Genomic DNA, 21,301 nt, shown 5'->3' with positions numbered 1-21,301 from the left:
CCCCACGTTCAGAGTGTGAGGTCAAGGACCCTTCCCCCCGGAGGCTCTCACCTGGCTCTGCTCTCTGCCAGCGTCGCCTCCCCAACCCCCGAGGGAACCCTGCAGGCCTGGGTCTCCTGGGGGACTTGGAGCCCCAGAGGGGAAGCCTGGCCTTTCTCAACCTCTCCGGGCCCACGGGGAGTGCAGGCTGCTGCTCTGTGCTGGACCCCGTCCTCTGCCCTCACTCACATATACCCCTCACCAACCCCGGGCCTGGGAGTGGTCAGAGAACAGCCTTTCCTGTGCCACGGGAGCAGCCAAGAGCATCCCTCAGGGTGGGATTGGAAGAAATAGGTAAAGAAATCAGAGCAGAAAGGACTCCCCTGGTGGCGCAGTGCTTAAGAATCCGCCTGCCAATGCAGGGGACGCGGGTTCGAGCCCTGGTCTGGGAAGATCCCACATGCCGCGGAGCAACTAAGTCCGTGCGCCACAACTGCTGAGCCCACGTGCCACAACTGCTGAAGCCCGTGTGCCTGGAGCCCGTGCCCCGGAACAAGAGAAGCCACCGCAATGAGAAGCCCACGCACCGCAACGAAGAGTAGCCCCCGCTCGTTGCAACTAGAGAAAGCCCACGCGCAGTAACGAAGACCCAACGCAGCCAAAAATAAATAAATTTATTTATTTAAAAAGAAAAAAGAAATCAGAGCAGGAAGTTTGGCCTGAGGGTGACAGGGAGGTGTGACCCAGCTCTTGGTGGTGAGCTTTGGAGAGGTTAGGGTGGGGCCTCTTTAAGGGAATTGGTGGGCGCCAGTAGGGGTCAGGGAGGGACCTGGGGTGACCCTGCCCCCTCCCCTCCTGCCCCCCACCCCCGCCTGCGTCCCCACGTGGTGCTGAAGCAGGTCTCCTCTGGCAGGTTTTTTAGAATTTTATTTTATGAGAACAGGCGGTTATGGCTCCCCAAGTGCTGTAAAAGTTAATGTGATGGCCTCCCTGCGCCTGGGCTCATTTTTATAATTTTTTATTTTATGAAACAGGACAGAGAGCTTAGTGACTTATTACTATTCATTTCGTTTCAATGCAGTAAATATTGATTCAGTTGGGGGTTTTCAATTTAAACCACTCGGCGATTATATAAAATATTACCGGCCTCTGAAATTACGCTTACCGATCCCTTCGGCTGCTCGTTAAGGAAGGAGAGCAGTGTAGGTCCCTTTGCCTTCATCGTTCTAATAAATGGGCTGAGGTGCGCTTCTGCACGGGAGGTGCCGCGGAAACTGCTGGCGGGGGCCTGACAGCAAAGGTGCAACTCTTAATTTGGAAGTCGGTTCAAAGCGCGTCTTGGTTATTTATTTCTCTCTCTGTCTGAATCTAGCAGGCCTTTCAGCTGTCGGCAGCCCTGAGGCCTGAATGCCTGCCTGCGCTCCCCGGTGGGTTTGGGGAGGGCCTGGGGCTCGGGCGACGATGTGGGGCCTTGACCCCTCACCCCCTTGATGGTTTCGGGGAGGTGAGGGAGGAGACCAGCCTTGCCAGGGCACAGCCGTCCCCTGTCGGCACTGAGGCTGGGACGTTGAGGGCTACCCGCTCTCCCTCCGGAACCTGGTCCAGAAGGGGGACCTTTCTTGGCCACGTTAGATCCCAGCCCCTCGCTGGCAGGGCCAGGCCTGGGATGCAGGACCCTGAGGAGAGGGCCCTGGGCGCCAGGGCCCAGCTGGTGCACAGGCCGAGGTGGCCCTGCTGCCTTCCTTCTCTTCTGTGCCCTCTGTCAAGCACTGCCACCGGTGTGGGCTGGCACGTGGAACCCCCTGCCCTCAGGAGCCGAGCACCAGGCCAGCCTGGCCCTCTGGGTTCGGGGTCTGTTCGTTCTCTCAGTCCCCGTCCTGCCCCGTGTGGGCAGCTCTAGGACGGACCCGTGTGATGTCGGGGGACACGGCCAGCGCTGCAGGGAGTCAGCACTAAGGGTCCGGAGCCCTGAGTGAGGGGAGGCTGCGCTAGGCCGGGCCACCCCAGTGCCACGCGGCCCCTGCGCTCCCAGGCAGGGGCGAGGCTGAGCCATCCTCCTCGGCTCTCTGTGCTGACACTGCGGGGGATTGACATGGGGTGCGCGGGTGCCTGGTGTGGGGTGGGGCCGGGTGGGGCTCACGTGCCTCTTCCCCATCCGTCCGAGCCTCCGGCCCGTCCTCCCCAGTGGCCACACAGCCCCCCGTGACAGTTGCCCCCAACGCAGCTCTGTGCCACCACTTCTTCCCTGGCCATGGGGACCGCTGGTGTGGGCCTAGGGTCACAGGCACTGTAGCCAGAGTGTTTGTGGCGAGACCACGTGACAGGTGGCACCTGCGTTGTATCTGCACACGGCGTGGGAGCGGAGGCTGGCGGCCTACACTGGAGCCCCCGTTTGCTCCGTCTCAGGCCAGGGGCTGCCGTTCCGTGGCCGTGGTCCCCTCCCTCTCCGGGCCCGTGGTGAGCTGGCCCGGAGCTCGCTGGCCCAGGGTGCATCCCTGGGTCAGTGTCCCTGAGGGCCATGCTGGTAGGCAGGAGCTGCCGCGCAGGGCTGGGGCCAAGGCTGGGGTGCAGGACACAGCGGCCCCCTGAGAAGGCCAGGGCGCTCTGCCGCAGGTCCCTTCTGGGATGGTCTCTGTCGTCCGGCCAGCCCCAGCCCTGCTGGTCCCTCGTCTGTGTGTGACTCGGGCCCTCTAACCTTCAGTCCTCTTGCTTCATCCCTTGGCCCTGCTTTCTTGTCGCTGCCTTCGCGCATTGGTGTCTTTCTCTCCATGGACGGCCGTGCGCGTGCCTCCCTCTGTCCCACTCCCACTGCCCCGCGCCCTTCCTCTCGCGGTGTGGGGCGCCGCTCCCTGGTGCCTCAGGCGTGCGCGGGGTGCCGGGGACAGGGAGGTGAGGAGGGCGGGCGTGCCGAGTGGCCGGGGCCCCGGCGGTGGCAGGCTGTGAGGCGCTCTTACTCTAGAATGCCCGAGCCTGGCACCACCCCGCGGCCCGGCACCACCTCCCAGCCTCCACGCCTCGCTGCAGCTGCCCCGCGGGGAAGGGCTCTCCCAGGCCACCCTCCATCCCTGCTGCCTGTGGCCGAGCCTGCTTCGCCTGCCGTAGCACACTGCGTCTTGATCATGAGATGTACAGGGGGCTTCTTCGCCCTACGGGAACTGGCTTGTGTGGCCAAGGCCTGCCCAGCAGCCTCCAGACCGGCGTGGAAAAGGGTCAGGCAGGCGGGCGCCTCGCCCGGGCCTGGCTCCTTGTGGGCCAACGCTGACGGGACAGCACCCTGCAGGGCCCCGTGCGACGCTGCCACTGCCACTGCCACGGCCAAAGCACAGGCCACGGTGTGGCCTCTCCGTGCACTTGGTGACAGCACAGCGACTCACAGAGGAAGAGTGGGACAGGCCAGGTTGGGTGTTTCAGGATAAACCTAGAGAGAGCATCCCCGCCGTTGGCCCCGGGGGAAGCTTTGTTCCGAAGGCAGCAGGACTGTTGGAAGGAAGCTGGGCAGGTCCCGTGAGGTCCCTCCCCGTGGAGCCCTGTGGGAGATGGCCCTCGGTTGTGCCCAGGCCCTGGCCACACGTTGCACTGTGGGCCCTCGTGCGTCTGTGTCGGTGTCCCGGGGGATGAGGAGCAGGGGAAGCTGAAAAGACTGCCCCCGACAGGAAGAAATAAAACGGCCTTGTCCACCCAGTGGTTCCTGGGTGCCTTACACAATAAAACACCGTTTTAAATACCACTTTTATCCTGGCTTTAGAGGTGGTAGTAAAGCATCGTCCAAATAATCAATACCATATTTAACTCTCTGCGTATGTCCACCCTCCTGCCTGATCTTACCCCACGGCATGATTCCCCTCTCGGGGCCGAGCTGGGGCCTCTGGAGATGGGTGGGGGGGAGGCGTTGTTCTAGGGGTCTGGGTAGCTCAGGATAATGGGCTCCCCGCGTTGGCTGCGGGGTGCGGGGGCCCCCCCTGCTGAGGACCGTGCCCAAAGGGCTCCCACAAGCAGGTGCCTGCTCAGGCCCCTGGTGGGCCTCAGGCAGCCTGGCCGCCACCTGCTCCCTGGGCCCCACCCTGTGGCATCAGCCCTGCTCCGCGTCACCCTCAGCTTCTCTGGGCAGGGGGCTCCCAAAGGGCACAGGGGCACCCAAGGAGCTGCCGGGCCCTTGGGGGGTGGGGTGGGCATGTCCTCCCCCTGCCATGGCTCGGCACTTAACCTCCCCCCCGCCAGCATATCACCATGCGAGTCCTCAGAGGTGGGCCTTTGGTTCGACCCTCTTCCACCCCTGGCCATTGAGGGCTCCACCCAGGACCGGGGTTGCAGAGCCAGAATGTCGTCCATCCACTGCTGGGGCGTCCCCGTCACATCTTCTCCCACCTGGCACCCTGCTAAGGCTGTCAGAGGGCCTCTTCAGCCACTTCACGTGCCAACTGGTGGACAGTGGAGGAATCGTGGGGTGTCTCCTTTCAAACGTTTGTCCCGAGTGGGAGGGGCTGCAGTTGCAAAGACCTCTGTGTGTTGGGGCAGGCCCGGTGACGGCTGCCCTTCCCCCGGCCACCCCTGCTGCGGGGCAGTCACCGCGGCCAGGCAGGACCCTGAGCCCAGCTCCAGCTGAGCCTGGCTCTGGGCCCACACTCCCATCTCCTGGAGCCAGAGCAGCAGGCAGGTGCGGAACCGGCTTATTTTCCTCGGACTTTCTTCGAAGTCAGCAAGGTTTCTGTGGCTGCCCCACCCACTCCCCAGAGTAAGGAGCCCCGGTTTAATTTGCGGTTAGATGTCTGTTAAGATTGCGTCCACTTCCCAAGTCAGCACTTAATTGGCAAGGCGCTTGATTTAACAGCGTGGGAGCCTCCACCGGAAAAATGGCTTGAATAAATCACCATCTGACGCCAGAAAATAGATATAATCTCAGCATTAACTACATTAATAGTAGCAGGAGCCGAATTAAGAAAGCCATAAAGCATAGGCGGGGGAGCATAAATTATGGCCCAGGCTCTGTCCCCTTGGCAAGGGAGATCCTCTGGGGGTGGGGCAGGGCTGAGGGGGTGCGCCAGGCCCCTCCCAGTCCGCCCCGCCCTGCCCACCTGCCTGGTAGGGTCCCAGGCGGGTATGCCCAGGTCAGGGCTTGCATGTGGGCGAGGCCAGGCCACCTGCCCGACCCCGCCCTGCTGGGCTCAGGCGTCCGGCCCTGGGAGGGTGGGCTTTGCCGCTCTGCCCTCCGGGGCTCCCCCCACCCCACCCCTAGGACCTCCTTGGGGCCGGGCCCTGGCTGAGCGCTTTCCACCTGGACCATCCTCCACCAGCAGGTGCTAGCAAGGTCTCTGCCGTGTGAGACCCAGCGCCGATGGGACCGCACTGCCGCCACCTCCTCCCTCCCACAGATGGCTCTGCCCAGTGGTGCCTGCAGCCCGGAAGTGTTCCCGAGGCAAGGAGGTGACATTTGGCTTGCCGCGTAGGTGGCTACAGCCTGACCCGGCTGTTGAAGTTGTGCCTCGTTTGTCTACCTCATTGAGGTCGGTTCATCCAGGAGGGGCCGCCCTGGTTCTGGGCTTTAGGGAGAGCCAGGGGGGCACCTCCTGCCGTGCTGGTTTGCATCTTCTCGTGTCCTCCTTGGTGTTAGCTGCCACTGCCAGAAACTTTTTGACAATTTACTGGAGGAGAATGCTATCCAGTTTTCATTTCAGTTTTTTTTTTTTTTTTTCCCTCACACCACATGGCTTGTGGGAATCTCAGTTCCCCGACCAGGGATTGAACCTGGGCCACAGCAGCGAAAGCGTGAAATCCTAACTGCTAGACCACCAGGGAACTCTTTTAATTTCAGTTTTATTCATACTCTTTGTCAAGTTCAACATTCTTTATGTGTACCGTTCATTTGTCTCTGGCCTGTTTCTTACAGGTTTTCAAGACTCTCTAAGTATTCGGGGTGGGGGGCACCCTTTTGGATATTTAATAGAACTTTTTACTTTTCTGTGTTCTTAAATCTGTCAGTCTGTTAAGACTTAGTATATTGATTTGCTTAGAACAGGCTTCCTCATCCCAAGATTACATGAGTTCAATTATTTTCTTCTAGTGCTATGTTTTCAAGGTTTGCATTTAAAACTGTAACCTACCTGGACTTTATTGGGGACATGGTGTAAGGCTAAAGGTCAAATTTAAATTTGCTTAACGCTTACCTGGTTGTCTCTGGACCACTAGACGTTCAGACTTTTTTTCCAGTATTTAAAAATGTCACTTTTGTCATGTACAAATCTTGTTCCTGAACTTGGCCTTCTGGACAGATCTTTCTCTTTGATATCCCTTTGCAAAACATCTGTGGTGGTTTGTATTTTCAGTGGTCAGTTCTGTGGGTTTTCATCTTGCGTGCCTACCGCACAGGTCAGCGTATGCCCGTCTCCTGCCCCGGAAGCTCCCACATGCTCCTTCCCGTCCCGTCCCCAGCCAGCCAACCCATAGGTCCCACTCCTCTGGCCTCTGGCCTCTAGACTAGCTCTGTCTCAAAACTTTTGAACTTCATACAAGTGGATTCATATAGTAGGTACTGTTTTGTGTGTAACTTCTTTTGCTCACCGTTTGTTGTGGACTGAATCATCCAAATTCATAGGCTGAGTCCCTGAACCCCAGTGTGGCTATATTTGGAGATGAGGCCTTTACAGAGGTGGTTAAGGTTAAATGTGGTCATTTAGGGTGGGGCCCTAATCTGATAGGTTTGGTGTCTTTATAAGAAGAGGAAGAGACGCCAGAGCTGAGCACTCAGACGCCACCTGCAGGCCAGGAAGAAAGGCCTCACCAGGAACCGGCCCTGCTGGTGCCTTGGGCTGGGGCTTCCAGCCTCCAGAACTGCGGGCCAATCTAGCCGCCTGTCTGTGGTGCCTTATGGCAGCCTGAGCCAGCTGAGACGGTGCCGGGTGCAGCAGAGGCGCCTTCTTTTTCCTCGCCGTGCCGTACTCCTCTCAGGGTGCGCCACGCTGGGCTCCTTTTGCTCTCGATGGACGTCTGGGTTATTCCCAGTCTCTGCTGCTCTCTGTCCTGTTGGGCATGTTGCCGAGTGACTGGGAGCCCTCCTCTCTATGGAACGGCGGCCTTAGCGGGTGGATGGATGCTGGGCTGTAGCAGGGAAGGCCGGTCTCCCCCATGGCTGTCCTAGCCTGCACTTGTGCCACAGTGTGAGGGTGCTCCAGTCACGGGGGCTGGGGTGGCATCTCACATCCCAATGACTCACGGTGCCAGCGTCTTCTCCCACTTCTGCAGTCCTTCGTGAAGCGCCCCGTGGAGTCTTTTGCCCACTTTTGTATTAATTTGTCTTTTTATTGATTTGCTAGTGTTCTTTATATATTATGGCTACATTTTTCTGTCAGATATCTTCTCACAGTGTGGGGCTTGCCTTTCAATGCTGTCTAATTTATCAGTCTTCTTTTATGAGTAGTGCTCTGTGTCGTGTTGAAGAAATAGTTGCCTACCCCAAGGTCACGCTTTCTTCTAGAAGTTTGGCTATTTTAGCGTTTATATTCAGCCTACGATCCTTTGTGAGTTAACTTTTACTCGACGTCTGAGATGGGGGGTCAAGGTTTCTTTGTCTCCTCCCAGAGACGTTTGCTGAGACGAGCCCCTCCCCCCACCGAAATGCAGAGCCGGAGACTGTGCTCTTGCTGGGCTGTCTGTCCTCACCACCCACCTGTGTGTCTGGCCTCCGTATTCTTCAGGTGAACCGTAGCAACACTGGCTCAGTTTCTCAGCCTTCCCCAGCCAGCCAGCCTCCAAACCCACCCGCCTGCATTTAAGCTTCTCGTTCTGCCCTCTGTGCAGGGCTCGCCTCGTCTCGGTGCTGCAGGAACGGTGTTGCAGGAACGGTGTTGCGTGGGTTTTGCCTGTCTCCGGGCACACCTGCTGAGGTGTCGCCTTTAGTGTTTTGTTTTGCCTTTTTTTGTGGTCCCAGCCAGTCCTGCTGGTGTCTTGGAGGCTTTGACGGGCGTGTGTTCACTTTGCAGCTGGCTACCTGCTCGCCCTCTGACTCTCAGGAGCTTTTGCTGTTGAGCTCGTGGGCCTTTCCCTGGAGTTGCGTGGATCCCGCCGTCTGCGCGGCCCCCACCCCCTTTCCCGGGGAGCCAGGCTGTGCTCACGCGTGACTCTAGGAGGAGCCGTCCCACTGGGGACTGTGGGGGAGGGGCACCTGCCCCCCCATCTCCTCTCTTCCTGAGTCTCTTTAGGTAGTGGTGACATGCGGGTCCCTGAGGGCCGGGGCTTGTAGCATTTGGGGGTCTGGTCGTGTTCCCACTGTGTCACGTGCTCCCGCTTGGGCTGCCCTCCAGTGTCTCTCAGCTTGGCCACGTCCAGGTGCTGGGGCCCCTTCGTGACGTACTCGCAAGCGTGAATGTCCTAGGGGGTCACCAGAGGGACATGGGTGACTGGCGTGAGAGCCAGAGGTGCAGCAGGGGTGCAGGGAGGTGCCTGCCGAGCAGATGGCAGCCCTGGGCCCTGGGGCCAGAGGGGAGCTGGAGAGACGGGGAGGGGTGTAGGTGGCCAGGGCCCTCTAACCCCGAGCCGTAGGCCACGTGGCGCTCAGCGAGCGAGGGGCTGCGAGCCGCGTCCCGAGAAGGGCCGGCTGCAAGGTGGAGCGCGCCGAGTGCCAGCCGGCAGGGCTGCCGGGCAGTGCGAGGGCAGAGGCCCCGAGATGGGCCGCCAGGCAGGTAGGTGATGGGAGGCCTGGCCCAGGAGCGCGAGCCCTCTGCTGCCAGAGGTTAGGTGGCCTGGCTTTTCACTGGGGCCTCGGCCCGTCCCGCCACCAGGGCTCCGCGGGGGCGCTCTCTGGGCTGGTCCCCGCGTCCCTGGTGATGGGGGTCAGAGCCATGGACACCAGGGCACAGAGGAGGGGTTGCTCTGAGGATGGTGTGTGGGCAGCAGGGGCTGACGGGCCGGCCCAGCTTTGAGGAGGGAGCCTGAGGAAGCGCCCTCGGGGCTCGGGGGGGCAGAGTCTGAGGTCTTGGCTCGGGGTGGGACGTGGAGGGGTGGTGGAGGCTGGGCTGGACCTGAAGCCCGGGCATCGCGGATGGTGCCCGGGGGTGTCCTCGGGTTGCAAGGGCCGGGTACCGGACGAGCCAGACGACTGGCACAGGGCTCCTTCAGCGGTGTCCTCTGGGAGCCAGAGAACCTGGGGCTGGCGCTCTACTGCCTGAGCAGCCTTCCCTCGTCTGTTGCCCACGTGGAGCCCGTCCCCGATGCAGCCCTGCGGGAGAGGGCTGGGATGGGCGGGCTGGACTTCACGGGCACGGTGAGCCGGTGGGGGTGGGGGGGGGGGAGTTGGTGGGCAAGAGAGAGCGACGTGGGAGGGGCCGAGGGAGCAGAGGAAGGGCCCGCCCTGCCCCTCACCAGCAGTCAGGGGCCAGGGGAGCCCTGGGCGACAGCCCAGCCTGGAGGGCGACCCTTGGGCGCAGAGGACCGGGGTCCCGCCCTGGGCTACACCAGCCATTTGGCTGCCTGATCCTGGGCCCCCCCAGCCCCTCAGCCCAGCGAGATGAACTCTGCCCTCTGGAGTGGGGCCATTAAGGCCCAATAATACCTGTTTTTTGCAGCTAACATACAAAACACCAATAGCTTCAGCTGAAATGGATTTTTAAAAGTGTCATTTTATGGAGAATTTTACTTTCTATCTTGTTGTTTATTAGGCTCTTAAAGGGAAAGCTTGTAATGCATGCATTGATCGAAATACCAATTGAATAGATGTGAGCACATAAAACAACCCAGCCCCGCATCATGCAGCCGTGGCGCTTGTACTGCAGGCAGCACGATTAGTGTTGCCCACCAGATGCCGGCTGGCCAGGGGCGCCCCGAATCATTTCTGTTCGTTACCGGGGAGAGATGGGGCGGGGTCCCTTGGGAAGGAGCAGCGCCCTCAGAGACGACGCCTAGGTGTCCTGCTGGGTCAGGGGGGCCCGTGGGAGACAGCCCCCTGCCTGCACCCCCCACCCCCCCAGTTCCACCCTCAAGTGCTCAGCCTGTGCCCTGGGCCGGCCAGCCCTCTCCAGGGCCGTCCTGTCCTTGTCGCGACCCACCAGGGCCCTCAGGCCTCAGCTCCCCCCCCCCCGCCGGACCCGTAGCCCCGCATCCACTGCGAGCAGGTGTGTCCTGGGAAGCCGAGCCATCACCTCGCCCCTGCCCCAGGGTGGCCGGGACCACACTCAAGAGGAGCACATCACGTGCTGGGAGGAGGGTCTTAGGAGGCCAGGTGGCCCCAGTCATCCCGAGGCCCGCACCGTCCATCCGTCCGTCCGTCCATCCATCCATCCGCTGAGTCCCTGGCTCCCGGGAGCCCGCCCTGCCACCCCTCCTGGACCCTAGCCCCCGAGGGCCTCTGTCCCTCGCCCCCAGAACCCAGAACGTTCTGTCAGCACCTGCGCGACAGGATGCCCTGCACGACAGCCGGGACCCCGAGTGAGGCCTCGGCTGGGAGGGCACAGCCTGTGGCGGGGAGCCAGGCCGTCAGCGTTTCCGTGGAAAGCCCGCTTAGGCAGTTTGCAGCCGTCACGGTGGCGGCAGCGGCTGAGCCTGACCTACTTGGGATTCGCCGCGCAGCCGCCTCCCCGGGCGCCCCTTCTGCTGACGGCGCACTCCCCGCTTGCCTGGAGCTGCGTGGAAGCCGCTCCATTTCCTGAAAAATGCTTCCCCGCTTGTTTTCTCTGCTCCCGGCCAGCCTGCCCGCCTCCCGGCCCTCCGCTGCCCAGCCCCGGCCTCAGTCCCTCCAGCTGAGCCCAGGGGCCTCTCCTGGTGTAAGTGCCCCGCGTGTCCCGTCTCCCGCCCACCGAGGTCTCCTGTCTGCGTGTCTCCCCTCACACCTCAGGGCACCCCGGTGTGCGGGACCCGGGTGGCCCCCCAGCCTCCCTCCTGGTGTGCGTTCACCCAGCACCAGTCACTGGAGCCCCCGCTCGCCAGCACGGCCCCCGCCCCGTGGTGCTCGCTCCCAAGTGTGACACGGCCCTGTGCGGGGCCTGGGGCCCGTGACCGTGAGCCGTTGGGGTTTGGGGGAGGCTTCCCAAGGACCTGACGTCTGAGCTTGGTCTCCGGGCAGACCCGTGTGACAGGCAGAGGGACGGCACGTGCACAGGCCCGGCTCGAGGGGGGTCACAGTGCCCTCCAGGAAGCAGTGGCCGGTGAGGGCCCGAGAGACCCGCCTGCAGGGGGGCAGGTGGAGCGCGGGGAGCTTGAGCAGACGTGCAGCTTTCAAACCAGCTGATGGGACGGGGAGCCCACCAGGGAGCCGTGAATGAGGGCAGGACCCCAGACTGCCTCTGGGGCGAGAGGGCAGCTTCCTCGGTGACGGTGACAGAGGTCTGGGCTGCGTCCCCATCCCGGGGCGGGGCGGGGCGTGCGGAGGAGGGGAGCAGACCGTGGGGACTGGGAGGAAGGTGCCAGCAAAACGCCTCTGTGCCCGGGGGGCCTTTCCGTGCGAACATCGCCGTCGGTCCCGCCAGCAGCTTCTCGTCCGGGCGCGGGCTCCCTGGGCCTGGCCCTGTCCCCGGCGGGGTCTGTCCCACCCGCTCTGGGTCCACGTGGCCTGTGCCAGGCTGCCTTAGGACTGGGTGCTGAGAGGCCTGGCCCTCAGGAGTGGATGCGCTGGAGCGGGGCCCCTTCAGCTCCAGTGTGGTCCTGCCATCCCACCTGAGCAGTGACAGCCGAGGAGGAGCCCGGCGGGGCTGTGCTGGCGGCCTGAGGCAGTGTCGGTTTAGAGGCCAGTGGACCTGGCGAGGAGGCCCGGGCACCTGGGCGCAGCTCCAGGGTGAGGCTCGCCCTGCCCAGGGTGTCCTGGAGGCTGGGGCTGCTTCCAGGGTCTCCAGGGCCAGGCCGGCTCCCTGCCCCTCGCCTCCCTGCACCCGATTGTGCCCTCCGTTAGGAGGAGCCACTCTGTGGGCCTTCAGGTGACGTGGCCCGGCAGGCTGCCTGTCCTTGGCCCAGGGTCTTGGGTGCACTGGGGCAGGCGAGGTGCGCGGTGTTCAGGAGCTGGTCTGCCTGTCCACTCCGTGCACGCACACCTGTGCCCCAGGCTGCCAGGCCGCTTAGCCGAGGATGCCCCCCCCTGGGTGGGCCCATCTCAGCCGTGCAGCCTGAGAAGCAGACCCGCAGCAGGGGCGCCCTGCGCACGGTGTTGGGGGCTACACAGACCTGCTTGGGCAGTGGCCAGGGAGTGTGCAGGGAGTCTGGGTGTCCAGGGCCAGCCTTCGAAACCGCTGGGGGGTGGGGGAGCCCTGGCAGGCTGGGCACTCGGCCACTGCCGGCAGTGCGCCCCGCGGGCAGAGCAGAGGATGCGTCACACTCATCCTGGCTCCTTGGGGAGAGCTTTCCTGTCTTACCCAGACCCTGACGCCCCATCTCTCGGGGTCCCTTTTCCCTGGGACTTTCTACTCGCTTCCCGGGTACAGCAGGTGAGGGGGGCCTCAGAGGGCAGAGCCCCTTGGAGTTCCTGGATGGCCTTGGGCCTAGAAGTTTCTAGCTGCTCCCCAGGCAGCGGACACGCGGACCGCTTTTCTTTTTAAACCTACTTTTGTGGCGTGTGCGTCTTTCTCCCCATTACTGCCGCTTTTCATTTAGAATGTTATCTCCCCCCCACCTGTCCTTCGTGGCCCCCAGGGGGCCGAGGGGAGGCCCAGCCCTCACCCCAGAGTAGTCAAGGTTATGGTGATAAATCCTGGGGCATTGTCACTGCTATTCGGAGTAAATTGGCTGGCCGCTTTCGGGCTGAAGGAAAGATAATTTGCTGTAGTATTTCAAATGGATTAGAAATGGATTTGAAGGGAAAGTTCATGCCTCCCATTACAAAGGCGAGAAAGAGGACTATCTTAAGGCATGGTTCCCTCCCTGGCCTTCATTATCCACGCTTAATACCTTTCCTATTTTCCAGCGTTAATGAAATTTCCTGGCGGCATTGGCCTGCCGGACGGATGGGAGAAGCCTTTAGATCTGAGGCTCCTGTTGTAGAAAAGGAATTACAGGCCCTTGCTGCGAGGGCAGGCGTGTTCTCTGGGTCCTTGGCCCTGCTATTATCTCATTAATTTTATCCCCTCTTCTCAATACAGTTCGTTTCCAAAGGCTGTCCTCTCCATTAGGGTAACAATTTACTGGAGTGCTGTGACACCCACGGCAGTGAAAAGCTACAAGGCGTTTGGGGCGGGGGGCCCCCCAGCCCACCTGTTCCAGCCCCCACCTGCCCGGCACCTGCCGGGCCACAGGTCCAAAGTCAGCGGGACCAGCGGGAGAGGGAAGGGCAGAGGCGGCTCTGCGAGACTGCAGGCCAGGCCGGTTTCCATGGGCGGGGGGCCCTTCCCAACCCTCGCCAGCCCTCCCCGAGTTCTTCGGGTGCACCCACCTCCCCCGGGCAGCCCCAGGGCACCATCTGGGAATGCAGCTTCTCCCAGCTTGGCTCCCAGGCTCCTGGGGTGCCCCTGGGAGCTGTGGGTCCAGGGCTGTTGTCGCGCTGCAGCCCTGCGCCCAGGCACGCGGGGTCCTCGGGCCCAGGTGTGAGCACAGACTGTGAGCGCAGAGCCGGGGCCTCGGAGCAGGAGGCCTGCTGCGCCTCCGCTCCTCCCAGAGGCCCGCGGTCGCCCCGTCACTGCACCAGAGCCCAGGGACATGGCTTTTCGGGTCGGAAAGGGGATGGATCGGTTGGTCGTGTTCATCCATAAGAATAATCAACATTGTCCCGAGAAAGAAGCGTCACCTGAGACGGGCATTTTAGCTGTAAGAGCAAATCGCGGAAGGCAGTGATTAACGGGGCCACTTCTTCTCCTGGGGGCGGGGGGTGGCCAGCAACAGCCCCAGACTGGGGCTTCTCCGTGCGCAGAGCTGTGGGGCGCAGGCCCTCGTGGGGGGCCGCCCGAGGGGGCCGGCACACGCTCTGCCCTGAAGCTTCCGGTTCCTTCTGACCCCAGGATCTGCCGGCCTCCACCCTGCTGGGCCCTGCCTGGGCGGGCCTCCTCTTCCTTGGGCTGCCACGTGCTGCTTGAATCCCGCGGCGTCGCCTGCGTGGCTGCCTCTGGGGGCGGTGGTCTGTCCCTGTCCGGCCTCAGCCGGGAGCGCATGCCCACAGGTGGGGAGCTTTCTCACCCCTCGAAGGGCCTGACTCCCTCCCTCCCCCCGTCTCTCACGTTTGTTGGGGGCCAGCGCCGTGGGCGGAGGGAGAGGCAGGTGGGAGAGGGGGTGCCCCTGGTAAGGGGAGGGGCGGCCTAGCGCGTCTTCGTTCCCGGCAAGCGCAGTCCCACGATCGCGATGCACAGCCTGTGCGGGGAGGCTGGGGGCTGGCCCTGAGCGGCCACCCCATGGTGAGGGCCTGGGTGCCACGAGCAGCCGGCGCTCTGGGGGGCGACCCTGGGTGCACAGATGGGGGCTGCGGAGTGAGGGGGCCCCGACGCTGCCCCTGGCCCAGGGCTGGCAGATGAAAGGGCAGCTGCTTTGTGGGCGGGGAGACCTCTGAGGGCTCGGGACGGTGCGGGGCTGGGGGCCGGGGCTGTCGGGGGCCTCTCGGCCTCGGGCTAAGTGAGCTGTGGCGGCCACTGGCCTGGGCTCTGCTCTCAACCTTGGGGATCAGGACTCAGGCCAAGCGGTGCCTTTCGGACAGCAGCCACAGCTCCTGCAGAGGATCCCGGGCTCCCAAGGCTGACAGCGTTCTGCAGTGAGGGGAGGAGACCCCACCCAGGCCTGCCCCTCCTCACACCTCCACCTGGCCTTGGTGCGAGCCCGGGGGACATGCAGATGCCCTGAGGCCACGGTGGGTAGATCTGCGGTCCCAAGGTCCGGGAGAGCCTGGAGGTCTGGCTCCTCCCCCAGAGGATGCCCACGTGCCCTGTGAGAGGGCAGCTGGGGCCTGTCGGCACGGCCAGCGTGGGCCCGGCTGCCGAGGACCCTTGGCAGGAGTCCTCCGCTCCAAGATTGGTGTTTGTGAACTTAAGTTTTAATTAAGGGAAGCTGGGTTGCGTGCTTTCTGGCGGGAAGTCCTCCTCGGCCTCCCGCCTGGCGCTGCCGCTTCGGGCCCCCAGCGCCCGGCTCACTCGGCTGGTTACAACGATCCCCAACTCGCAGATGGAGAGATGGGGGCCAAGGGGTGAGCCAGCTTGCGTGCTAGGGTGCCCGGAGGCCTGCCGCGTCCCGTCTGCGCTTCAGACCCAGGTCTGGGCCCCCTCCCTGGCCCTAGCGAGCCAGGAAAGGGTGTGCTGCTGCCCAGGTGGAGTTGGGGTTCATATGCTCCCAGGGGAAGGGGCTGCAGGGCGTGGGGGCCTCAGCGGGAGCACTTTGGACAACCCAGAGGGAGGGTGCCATGTGTGCCCCAGGACGGGCCCTGACTTCAGCTGGCTCCTCTGCTGGGCCCCAAGCTGCCGCTGGTGGCACTGCCTGCAGTAGGGCCACCCTCCTCACGCCCCGCCCCTCCTGCTGCTTGGGGGCCATCTTCGGGTAGAGGTGATGCGCACGCGACAGCTGGTGCTCCCTTGCCCAGGTTTGCCAGTGGGGCCCGAGTGTACACTGGGCGGTGACAGCGTGATGAGCAGAATCTGAGCCCATAGGGAATTGAGCTCAATTTGCATAAACAGATTCCTGCTGAAATGCACCGGGGGCCAAGGCCAAGTCCTCCTGGAGCCCGGAGGCCCTGGGCAGCGGGAGGGCCTTGGACCCCTCGTGGCGGCTCGGGGAGCAGGTCCACCAGGGCAGCTGCAGGCCCACCATCTGTGGGACCTGGGTCTGGGGGTGTGCGGCCGCTGCCCGCTGTGTGTCTGTCGGGGGACTTCTCCCGACCCGTCTGCCCTTGGGCTGGCCTGGGCGTCCGCTAACCCCAGGACAGGCGGCTCAGTCCTCTGTCAGCCCTTGACCTCGAGGAGACTTCAGTCTTTCCCCCGACACAGGTTGCCGGCGGGAGCGGGGTCTGTGAGCCTGTCCCCTCCCAGTCTCCGTGCAGGGCCCTCCGTGCAGTGGAAAGAGAGGCGGGGAGGGCGGGCAGTGGAGCTTGCTGACCCCACAGCACGGCCTTCCCAAAGCCGGGGTGGCACCACTGGGGCAGCGTCCAGGAGGTGTTCCCGGGCAGTGGTGATGGCCACAGGCCTTGGAGTAGACCCTCAGGGCCCCCTTAGTGCAAGCGCCGAGGGCACAAAGGAGCCCCCTCGAAGCTGTGTCGCAGGGGCGCGCGTGTCGGAGGGGGAGGCTCAGTCCCAGCCTGGTTGGTGGGGTTGAGGGTGCCCCCTCCTGTGCCAGCGGAGGGCGGAGGGCAGAGGTTTCCCGACCGCGGGCCCTGGGGCTGGGCTGACAGGCGTTCCCTGTCCTTGCAGGTCCTTGGTGCTGAACGGCCTGCGTACTGCTGCAGCGGGTGGGAAAGCCCAGCCCGGCTCCCCTCGGTGGCGGAACAAAGGCTACCGCTGCATCGGAGGCGTCCTCTACAAGGTGTCGGCCAACAAGCTCTCCAAGACCTATGGCCGGCCCGGAGGCGACGGGGGCAGCAGGCCCCTCCTGCGCGCAGGTGAGGCTCCTGGCGGGTGAGGGCTGTGCGTGCGCCGTTGCTCTAGGTCTGAGGCCACGGGCCTGGGGCTCTCCCGGAGCCGGCCTGAGCGAGGGCTCCCCAGACAGTGCCCCAGCCCCAGGGCCGTTTCACTCCTGCTCGCAGAGCCTCAGGAATTGCCCCTCACAAGGCTGGCAGCGGCCATGATGGGGAGGCCCCCCAGGGATGGCTCGGGTGCACCTGCCTCTTGCTTGGCTAAGCCACCTCTGATTTTCTGTGTTTTGCTCCTGGACAAAGGAGATGAGCCACGTATGGTAAACGCGGCCTGGGCGAGTGAACACCTGGGGCTGCGGTGCCTAATCGCTTTGGCAACGCCTCCCCGCCGTGCCTGGAGGCCGTCGCCACCACCCGCGCCCCCAGGCCGCAGAGAAGGAGATGCTTTGGATTTGCTTAGTGTGCACATTAACTAGAAAAATATTTTGGTTTCAGTCCAATTTTACTCTTTTCCTTTGCTGTCGAAAAGGGAAAAAAACAGGGAGAGGTTGCAGGTGGTACGGGGATTGCACAGGCCCAGCTACCCCCAGCCCCCAGCCCGACCCGCCCAAAGGGGCAGGAGGGAGAAGAGGCCCAGTCCAGGGAGGAGGCGGGGCGTGGGTGACAGCCCGAGGGCCCCTCCCGGAAGCCCTGCCTCTCTTCTCCCAGGGCCTCAGTCTGTTGGCCTGGGGCGCCCGGCTGCTGAATTCCAGGCCAGGTGCCCCGGGCTCCCCAGGACAGGCACTCTCTGCCCGCCTCAGTGCCTGCTTCCCACCTTGCGGGGTTGGGCTGTGTGGCCTCTCAGGGCCTCTGCCCTGACCTCGAGAGCTTGGTGGTGGAGGAGCGGGTGCAGAGCCCTGGCCGGGCTCCTCAGGGGCCTCGGTGAGACTCAGCCCGGGGGGCTGGGGCCTGGGGTCAGGGGACAGCCCTGCCCCACCCCGATTGCCTCTGACACCAGAGCTCAGCGGGCCTGTAGCACGTGGGCTCGTAGTCTGTGGGGCCCACACGCAGCTGTGGGCATCTCAGAGGGCAGGGACCTCAGACCCCTCCTCTGTCCACGGCCGCTTCCAGCCTGCTGCTTCCCCTGAGCCGGGCCCCTCACGGGGCTGCCGCAGCCAGGCCTGCTGGCGGGCTGGACAGGGCCGTGGGTGCCCGGGCATCCAGACAAGCCCACAGGGCTTGCAGCGGCCGCTCGGCGGAGTGGCCGTCTGGCGGCCCGAGGGACCAAGCCTCTCCGTGGGCCCGACCTCTGGCCCCAGCTACGCCCGGGCCCCACCCCCACCCTCACGACCGACCCAGCAGGCAGCACCCTGGCTCCGCTCCCTACTCTCCTCCCTTGGGCTGGACAGGTTGTGGTTTGGGGCCATCCTGGCCCTCGCCGGGACCCTGGGCTGCACGGGAGCCTGATCCGAAATGGGCCGGTGGGCCTGTGGGACGGGGCTGCACCCGCCACCTGGGCTCCTCGCGTCCCCTCGCATCCCTCGCGTCCACATCCAGGCGGAGGAGAGGCGCCTGGAGGCTGAGAGGAAGAAGCAGGTTTGGACTCAGCCTGCCCACAGGCATCGCGGGGCCCCACGTTCGAGCCGCCGCCCCGGGGTGCCGCGAGAGCAGGTGGGAGGGGCCGGCGTTAGGGACTGTGGGGCACTTCTCCCCGGGGAGGATGCCATGCTGAGCCCGCTGCCCTCCAAGTGCTGAGCTCCGCAGAATCCCACCTCCCTGCTCAGACAGAGCGGTGGGGACAGGATGGCTGCAGGGTGGCGCCCTGGCCTTCCCCACCCCTTCTCCCCCAGCCCTCCAGCCTCTGGGCGATTAGGTGAGGCCTCCTCCCTGCCGACCCGCCCCTGCAGGCCACAGCTGCCCACGCCCTGCTGATTAGCCTGCTGGCTGCCAAGGGGCAGCCCTGGGGCTCAGCCCTCCCACCTCAGGGTCGGGGCAGGGAGGTGGGGTTTGGAGCACAGACCACAGGGCAGCCTGTCCTGGGGGCACGAGGCCGGCCCAACACAGCACCAGCTGCCTGGACCCCCGTACAGGTGGCCGACTCTTGGCTATAAGGAAGGTGGATTGCTCCCAGCTGTGGGAATGCCTGTGGACCAGCAGCCCACTTAGGTGAATGATAATTAAAGAAAGAAATTTTCTCCTCCGGAGTCGACAGAACTTTGACTTCAGCGAGAAAGTGCAGGCCTCCTTGGGAGGGGGCGGGGGCTCCACCCCCTCTCCTCCTGGCTGCCGGCCTCTCTGGGACAGCATCAGCCCCTGGTTGGGGTGCCCGAGCCATCCCAGGCTTCGTTGGGGAGAGCCTTGCCCTGCCCAGCTCCCGAGCCCCAGGGGCAGGGCCTTCTAGCAGGCAAACCCCGCTTCCCTGGAGCCCCGGGGCCAAGCACTTCCTCCCAGGTCTAAGGTCTGCCCACCCGAAGGGCCCAACCCTGGGACCCCTCCCCACATGCTTTGGCCTGGAACCTGGCGGGGGTCCTCCCAGGCGGTGGCTCTGAGGGGGGGCTCCACTGGGCCTGGCCTGTGCCTCGGCCCCGAGAGCCAGCAGGTCCCTGCAGTGGAGCAGAAGCCCCAAGTCCCCCTGCCAGAGCCGCCTCGCTCGGCCTGGGCTGCAGGCCCGGCTCCCAGGCTTCTGAGCCCCAGACCCCAGACCGAGGCAGACGCAGGCTGTGGCGGGCAGTCTCCCTGCTGCTGCTGACCTGCCACCGCGCACCCTGGGCAGGTAGTGCGGGGCGGGGGGGCGGGGGGGGGCGTGTCTGAGTCGCTGCCTGGGCGGGGGCTGCCTCGCCGCCTGCGCCTGGGAAGCGCAAGCTCTCCGGAAGGCTCAGTGCCTCCTGCTCCGAGGTCGCCAAGGGTTTTCAGCTGAACTTTTTAGCGCCTCCACGCCTCTTTTCAAACAGCTACTTCATGTGCATTTTTTAGCACTGCAAAGTATTTGAAAAGGTGCCTCCTGTTCTTGTAAAAACTCCTACCGGGCCCTGCACTGGCATTTTTTTTAAGAGCAGAAGTGGAAAGAGGAGTAAACCTGCCCGCCCCCCGCCCCGACCAGAGGCCAGGCCTGTGGGCCCAGTCTGACAGGCAGGCACGTGACGACAGCGGTCCCTGGCGGGAGCAGATGGCGCCACAGCGTCACCGGCAGCCTGGGTGACTGCCCCGGAAGCCGCGCCCACCGACAGTGATCAGACTGCACTGTCACCCTCAGGCTGGCAGGTGGAGGGCCGCCGCGTGCCATCTGGACTGGCCTCCACTGCCACCCCGAGGATGGGTGTCCCCGGCCTGGAAACCAGACTCCAGTATGGCCTGGAGCCATCCTAAGACCCCCTCCCCGCCAGCCCTCACGCTCTGAGCCCCCTCTCTCCCTTCTGTGTCATCGCGTTCCCTTCCCCCATTCACACACAGTAACTCAGCCGCCTGGGCCACCGTGCAGAGCACTTCCCTCCCGCGGGGGTCTCGCGGCACAGCCCTGGAGCCGCCTTTTTTAACTTGAGGAGACTGAGGCTCAGAGGAGGGCGGACACTGGCCAGAGGGCAGCTCCAGCAGGGCAGTGAGGGCACTGGCCCAGAACGGGCTCACAGAGCGTCCAGGGAGCGGTCAGGGCTTAGCAGAGGGTGGGGTGTGGAAGAGGGCGTCTGAGGGTCCGGCCTGTGGGGCGCAAAGGGGTTTGGGTTTGGACAGGCCGAGTGAAGTGTCAGAACACTGGTGTGACTGGGTGAGGAGCTCGGGAGACCAAGCTGAGCGGGCCCTGGGAAAGGATGCCCTGGGGCGAGCCAGGGAGAGGGCCCTACAGGTGACAGGAGGGCCGCCTGCCCAGGCCTCCCACGCGGCTCCGGCTCCAGTGGCGGGGGTGGCTCGGGGCCAGGCAGCTTGGGGGCGTCCCTTTTTAAACCTGGGATGCTTTGTCACCGCCTCAGGTCCCTAGAATTTCTGAGTGATGTCACTCGTGCCTCCTGCTGCCGGATCCATTTCAGCAGCTGCCTGTGGGAAACCAGATCTGGTCTGGGAAGGGTCATGTGTGTGTTGAGGAACTGTGGCCGTCCTGAGCAGCTCTCACCCTGCCCGGCCCGCCTTGGTCCTGGGGAGTGACCTGGTATCAAAAAGGCAGGCGGGAGCCGTACAGTAGCCCAGATGCCCCTTCTGCAGGGTGAGCTCACACCTCAGAAGACAGTGCCGCTCGCCTGCCCCGCATCCCCTGCCCCCAGGGCCCAGCCCCACCCAAACCCCAGCTGCCCTGGCTGAGCGTCCACCTGTTCCCTTCCTGTCGCCACCGACCACTTTGTGAGCAACTCCCCTTCAGGCCACAGTCAGTGACCTCAGAGAGGCCTTGCTTGGTCTGTGCACTTGGGGTTTTGAGGATTGTCTTACAAGGTGCCTCCAAAACTGTGAGGAGCGGGGACCCGCCAGGGCCTCCAGCCACACGACGCAGGCCGAGGTCGGCACACAGCTTCCTCAGGGCCTGGGAGTGAGGATTTCAGGATTTGTGGCCATACACATCTTTTTTGTTTTTATCTTATGACGCTTTAAATAAGCTATTCTTAGCTACTGCATTACCAGGTGGCATTCCCAGACCCCGCTCAGGTCACGCGTCCCTGGGTTCTGCTCCAGGCAGAGGAAGGTTGCAGGGAAGCCCCACCACCCACTGTTCCTGGGACCACTTGCCTTGAGGCAAGACCACTGGCCAGGGACTTCCCTGGTGGCGCAGTGGTTAAGAATCCGCCTGCCAATGCAGGGGACACGGGTTCGAGCCCTGGTCCGGGAAGACCCCACATGCCGCGGAGCAACTAAGCCCGTGCACCACAACTGCTGAGCCTGCGCTCTAGAGCCCGCAAGCCACAGCTGCCGAGCCCGCGT

General features: G+C 63.8%; 1 protein-coding gene across 2 annotated transcripts in view; it reads left to right on the top strand.

Annotated features, from left to right (window-relative positions):
- Positions 1–21,301, top strand: part of ZC3H3 (zinc finger CCCH-type containing 3) — an 84,466-nt gene that overhangs the window by 40,480 nt on the left and 22,685 nt on the right. For both annotated transcript variants that reach the window (XM_061171868.1, XM_061171869.1), the window contains exon 5: positions 16,263–16,450. In XM_061171868.1, the coding sequence (XP_061027851.1) occupies positions 16,263–16,450 (188 nt within the window). The remainder of the gene's footprint in view (positions 1–16,262; positions 16,451–21,301) is intronic.

This window comes from Eubalaena glacialis, chromosome 17 (genome assembly GCF_028564815.1).
Source record: "Eubalaena glacialis isolate mEubGla1 chromosome 17, mEubGla1.1.hap2.+ XY, whole genome shotgun sequence".
Taxonomy (NCBI): domain Eukaryota; kingdom Metazoa; phylum Chordata; class Mammalia; order Artiodactyla; family Balaenidae; genus Eubalaena; species Eubalaena glacialis.
The sequence above is the reverse complement of the archived record's forward strand: the minus strand, read 5'-3'. Positions and strand labels throughout refer to the sequence as shown.